This window comes from Ciona intestinalis, unplaced genomic scaffold, assembly GCF_000224145.3.
Source record: "Ciona intestinalis unplaced genomic scaffold, KH HT000052.1, whole genome shotgun sequence".
NCBI classification, from domain to species: Eukaryota; Metazoa; Chordata; class Ascidiacea; order Phlebobranchia; family Cionidae; genus Ciona; species Ciona intestinalis.
In genome coordinates this window covers 26,383-31,626 of record NW_004190374.1, presented here as the reverse complement: position 1 = coordinate 31,626, position 5,244 = coordinate 26,383, and the positions used below count along the sequence as shown (strand labels likewise).

Sequence of the window (5,244 nt, the reverse complement as noted above, 5' to 3'; positions counted from 1 at the left end):
AACAAAATATTGGTACCACTGAAAAGTGAAAACTAAAGCAAAAACTCCCCTAACGCCTGGAAACTAAAGCAAAAACTCCCCTAACGCCATTTCCTAACTTATTGCCCAGTATTTGTTATCTGACTGTAGCAAGGTAGAATTCGGCAGCAAAATAGTAAAGTAATAGAACACTCACCGAGCATCGGTGTTCCATATTAACTTTATCTTCGGCATAAGTGAAGAATACTCCGGCACGTTACAGATTAGGCTGGTGGAAAGTGTTAGAGGTTGGTAAATGGTAGTTAAGAGTTAGTATTTCGTTTAGCGATTAGCATATAACGTATAGGGGAAGAATTCTTCACTAGCACTTTGTATTCACTGACTAAATAAACACCCGATCTTAACTTTAACCTAATATATCTGACTAAATAAACACACGAACTTAGCTTTATCATTTATTTAATTCGTTTCAAAATTTGTAAGAAATATTGAAGTTTCCAGAATGTAGAATTTTGTGCAAACAATTCGAACTGTGACGTCATAATAACTAATTGTTGTATTTACTACATATATACATTGTTCGTATTTATAAACGTAACGAGTGCAAAATATGTGTAATTGACGATAAAATCTAAAATGTCTATATCAATGGGGATGTTTAGTTGGCCAATTCTGCCACTCGAGGCGCTATCAGTCGGTCATTGTCCTGGATACCGGACGCTCAATTAAATCGTAAACAATCGTTACACGGAAAATACATATTTTTTATTTAAACAACTTCGCCAAGCAACATGTCAAAAGAGTAAAAGACTATGGAAAATTGACAGTGTTTGAACTTAAAACTAAGTTAAATGGAAGAGGAGCACGGACGAGTGGAAAAAAGCGAGACTTATTAAAAGGTTGGAATGCACTTTCTTACTATAAGACTGTCATTTTAACGTCAGGGAATTTACGCCATCTAGTTAAGCTTTATTATTTTCTTTCAGATTAGAAGATTACGATCGAAACAACAATTTTCAAAACATAGTAATACCACAACCATCACAAACTGCATTTCACTGGCCAACAGAACAATTTCGGAGCATAGTACATCAAGACAGAGACATAATACCACCATTAACTTGGAATTTTGTAAAGGCTTACTTCATCTATCGCGGTGCAATTGACCATCACATGAACTCAGACATAAAATCAATTGAAAAAGGAAAGCTACTTGCTGAATCTAAAAGCACACAAGCATGTAGTGTTTTGTATTTGGATGCATGTGTATATTTTAGCAGTTTAGTTTAAGCGGCAATGAAAAAAGGGTTACATTACAGCACTAAACTAAAAATTAAATCATCTGGAGAAATCGAAAACACAAGTTGCGAGTGTCCTGCAGGTCAAGGTCCCCATTCAACATGCAAGCATATTGCAGTAGTTCTATGCATGCTGGTTGAGTTTAGAGAGAAAGGTGTGCTGGATTTGGACTCCTGTACTGGTTCGTTGCAAACATTTCATCAACCTAAACAGAAACATCAGGGTAAGTATCAAATTAATACATGTTTAGTTAAATGCAAAATGTTAAAATAAATTTTCTCAGGTGGTCCTGTGGAAGCATCAAAGCTTCCTGGTGTTTCCACAACAGATGTGGACGATGACCCCCGGCCAATGGAATACAGAAATGCGCCAGACTACAACGACTTGGTTAGAACAAACATAATATCTTAGGAGAAAGGCGTAAGAGAATACGTTCCTTTTTGGACGAAAAGCGTCGCTAATTAAAATCATTTAGAACACGTGGGTTGCGGTGAAAGAGAAGACGTAATGCAGCACTTTGTATTATTTCAACATAAAAAAGTGTAGGAATTTATGGTTTTTTATTAAAAATCAGTCTATCAGATACGAAACATTGGGCGCTCGTGTTATACGATACCGACTGTAATTCGAGACGGGCAAATTCGCGCTGACGTTGCAATTCGTGCTGTCACGCCCAGCACGCGTCTTTAAATCCTTGGCATATTGTCGACGTATTTTGAAAACATACTTTTATACAAGTCTCCAGGGCTGCTATATTGTGATTAGGTGTTCAGTTTAAGAGCACGCAACCTCGGGAGTCAATATACAATCTACTAGCAGCAGCAAAACCGATAAGAACGCCACAGCGAATCAGTAATTTCCTCTCGTTTTCAGCAATAAAGTTTATAAATGCACGTTTAAAACAACATTTTTTGTAATATTATGATTTTGTGCTGATTTTTATAACTTTTTGCGTTTGTTAACTTTTCCGGGCGATCAAAATGATCAAAATACTTGTGTGGGGAATCCTAGTGTACACAAGCTTGTTTTGTTCTTCACGGAACTTTTTTAGACTTTTTTTTTAGACTTAAAAACATTAACCAAGTATATTAAGACACATATATTCTAACATAAGCACGTGGACTTTATCTTCACTGATTCTGGAGATTTAGTTATCAAACCCCAATATGTTGCATAAAAACTGGCTAAATAGTGATTTTAAAAAAGTAGGTTTTTATCTTTTTGCAACTGTAAACATGAGAATTTGAACCTGTTCCGATGAGTATGAATATCATTACCAATCACTTTAGGTGGAATTTGATGGTGATTTGTTTAGTAATCTCCCGCACTTAGGAATTCACAATACAGAATTTTGTCGTGGCAAAGCAGTGAGTGCGTCAGCCTCAAACCCAGAGGTTACAATTCCAAGTCTCGTCGCTGCTACCATTGTGGGCGTATGTGTCCTTGGACAAGATACTTAACAGCAATTGCTCCAACCCAGTGGTCACTAATGGAATGTCCAAATTATCAGCAATACAGAAACACAGTCACCCACAAAGTTAACTGGTAAGCAAGCACGAGGTGTATGAAACAGAACACCCGTGTTATAACGACTGTCATTGCCTCGCCATGCAAGGATAAATAAGTTACATCTGTGGTAGCTTGTAAACTGGCACGATGTGTATAAAACACAACACCCGTGTAATAACGACTGTCATTTTCCCGCACGCTAGAATAAAGCAAGTTACATTCATTATAAGGACCCAACTATCACTAAACTGTTGACATTCATAAGGTTTATTTTTGTATGGCAAATAACATTACAAATCAAAAAATGCTTTTAAGTAGAGACCAAATTTGAAATACATTTTATTCTCTACTCGTTACTAAAATATTTAATAACGGATAATTTGATATCAATTGTATGATGACGTCCTCCTAAAAATAAAGTTATGCATTTGAAGATTATTTCCTCTTGCACCAACAAGCTGCCATTCTTTGCTTGCATTATCAATTAAGTGCAACTTGGGCAAAGTTTTTGGAAAAAATTCAATGTAAATATTATTAATGTAATGACTTGTTTCTCTTAGATTGAAAGTTAGTTAAACAATACATGTTGTTGATATGTCTGGATCTGATAATGTTGTTCCTTGTGGATCATCTGGTGAAGAATTGGTTGAAGATAAAACCTCAAAAGAGATGAAGAGTGAAGAATATCCATGGATGATGTTGGAACAATTAAACAAGTAACATAAACTTACATTGTATTATGTGTAGTGTGGTTAACACTTGAAGTAATAAACATCTAGCAATATAAGTTTTGTACATCAATATATGTTTGTGTGGCATGTCAGCTATTTGTACTTATTATTACAATAGGAAGGACTTTACAAGTTATAATTTGGATGTTCTGTTTAATACACCTTGTGTCTGCTTATGCGTTTCTGGGTAAAAAACTTTGTGTGTGATTGTTTTGTTGTATCACTGTCACTTTAGCAACCCATTAGTGACCACTGGGTTGGAGCAATTGTAGTTAAGTATCTTGCCCAAAGGCACATACCCACAATGGTGAAAGCATCAACCCGCATAGTTTATAATTTCACAATGTAATACTTCATTATCATTGTTATTGTTTGAAGACAAAGGATGGATAATCTGTATTGTGACTTCACAATTTGTATTGAGGATGAAGAATACCCCGTCCATCAAGGAATTCTTGCAGCAAGAAGTGAATATTTCAATGCAATGTTCACTTCAAAGGTAACTTGAGATTTATTTAAAAGTTTCAAACTTAACCTCAACCTTTCACAGTTGAAGGAAGGTTTTGAAAAACGAGTTGAAATTAAAGAATCATCGAAACAATGTATTGAACGGATCCTGGGTTTCTTATACAGCGGGAAGATTGAATTATCAGTGGAAAATATTGAAGAAACAATTCGTTGTGCTGCCCTGATGCAAATACCAGGTGATATATAGTTTGTTAACATGTTTGTAGGTTGTACATGGCTGGGTTGAATGAATGTATTTGGGTGGATATGCTTAACCTTTATTGGTTCTTGCCTCCCTTAAGAAACACTTAATAACCGTGACCCTCTGCTCCATCATTAAAATAACCTAGATTTGTTTACCGTGTTTAATTCCAATCATCACTTTGCTGCAATCATCCTGCAAAACAAACCAGGTCATGGTTGGAGGGTGAGTGTCTAAGAGGTGGTTACGCACAAAAAATATTGGGGAACATTTTTAGAACAAATTCTTTTCATTAAATATTTTGATAGATTTGTTGCAAGTTGCTTCTGAATACGTGGACAGTATATTCAACGCTGAGAACTGCATTCACTTTCGTGGTTTGGCCAAGTTGCTTTACATGGATGACTTGGTAAAGAAGGCTGATAAATATTTGCTGGTTCACTTCAGAGATGTTTGTCGGGATAAAAGTTGGAATGAGTTGAGTGCGGAAGATGTAGAGATGTTTATTTCATCTGAAGATGTTGTGGTGGAGTCAGAGGAAGTTGTTTATGAGTGTATGGTTGGTTGGGTGAAGCATCATCTACAATCAAGGAAACAATATTTCCCAACTTTGTTCAAGCATCTAAGATTGACAAGTCTTCGTATAAATTACATTGAACAAGTCGTCAGAAAAGAGGTAAAATATATTATTTTAAACTTGTCGTTAATTCACGCTCTGATAAATATGTTTAGGATCTACTTTATGAGTTCCGTGAAAGTATTGAAATGGTTTGGAAACATTACTTTGACACCATTGGATCAACAACAACCAGCAACCCTAGACATGGAGATTTTCCTTGTAAGTAAAGTATTCTCAGATCCGGGTTGACGTCATAATGCGTATTGTTATTTGAACCTGCAGCCTTAGAAAAACGTAAACAAACTATCATGAACATTGGCTAACATTGTCAAACTAGTAAGTACGATCGATTTTGAGGAAAAAGCTAATCTAAGAGGATTTTACTTACTTGGTACGAG

At 35.8% G+C, this 5,244-nt stretch overlaps 2 protein-coding genes across 8 annotated transcripts in view; both read left to right on the top strand.

The window, feature by feature from the left end:
• The window catches only part of LOC100179442 (kelch-like protein 2), a 9,730-nt gene that overhangs the window by 1,185 nt on the left and 3,301 nt on the right, over nt 1-5,244 (top strand). For 4 of the 6 annotated variants that reach the window (XM_026838080.1, XM_026838079.1, XM_026838078.1 and 1 more), the window contains exons 1-5: nt 3,324-3,503; nt 3,897-4,017; nt 4,069-4,222; nt 4,536-4,903; nt 4,960-5,065. In XM_026838080.1, coding sequence (XP_026693881.1) covers nt 3,382-3,503; nt 3,897-4,017; nt 4,069-4,222; nt 4,536-4,903; nt 4,960-5,065 — 871 coding nt within the window. In that variant the 5' untranslated portion in view covers nt 3,324-3,381. Of the gene's footprint in view, nt 1-3,322; nt 3,504-3,896; nt 4,018-4,068; nt 4,223-4,535; nt 4,904-4,959; nt 5,066-5,244 lie in introns of those variants that run through there. The other 2 variants (XM_026838077.1, XM_026838076.1) reach the window with 2 other exon arrangements.
• On the top strand, nt 718-2,779 carry LOC113474942. Of its 2 annotated transcripts, XM_026838084.1 has the most exons (4): nt 728-878; nt 966-1,501; nt 1,562-1,665; nt 2,568-2,779. In XM_026838084.1, the coding sequence occupies exons 2-4, from the start codon at nt 1,276-1,278 to the stop codon at nt 2,736-2,738; spliced, it is 501 nt and encodes a 166-aa protein (XP_026693885.1). In that variant the 5' UTR covers nt 728-878; nt 966-1,275; the 3' UTR covers nt 2,739-2,779. The 2 variants fall into 2 exon arrangements, with proteins under 2 accessions (XP_026693884.1, XP_026693885.1); XM_026838083.1 differs by having other exon boundaries at nt 718-1,501.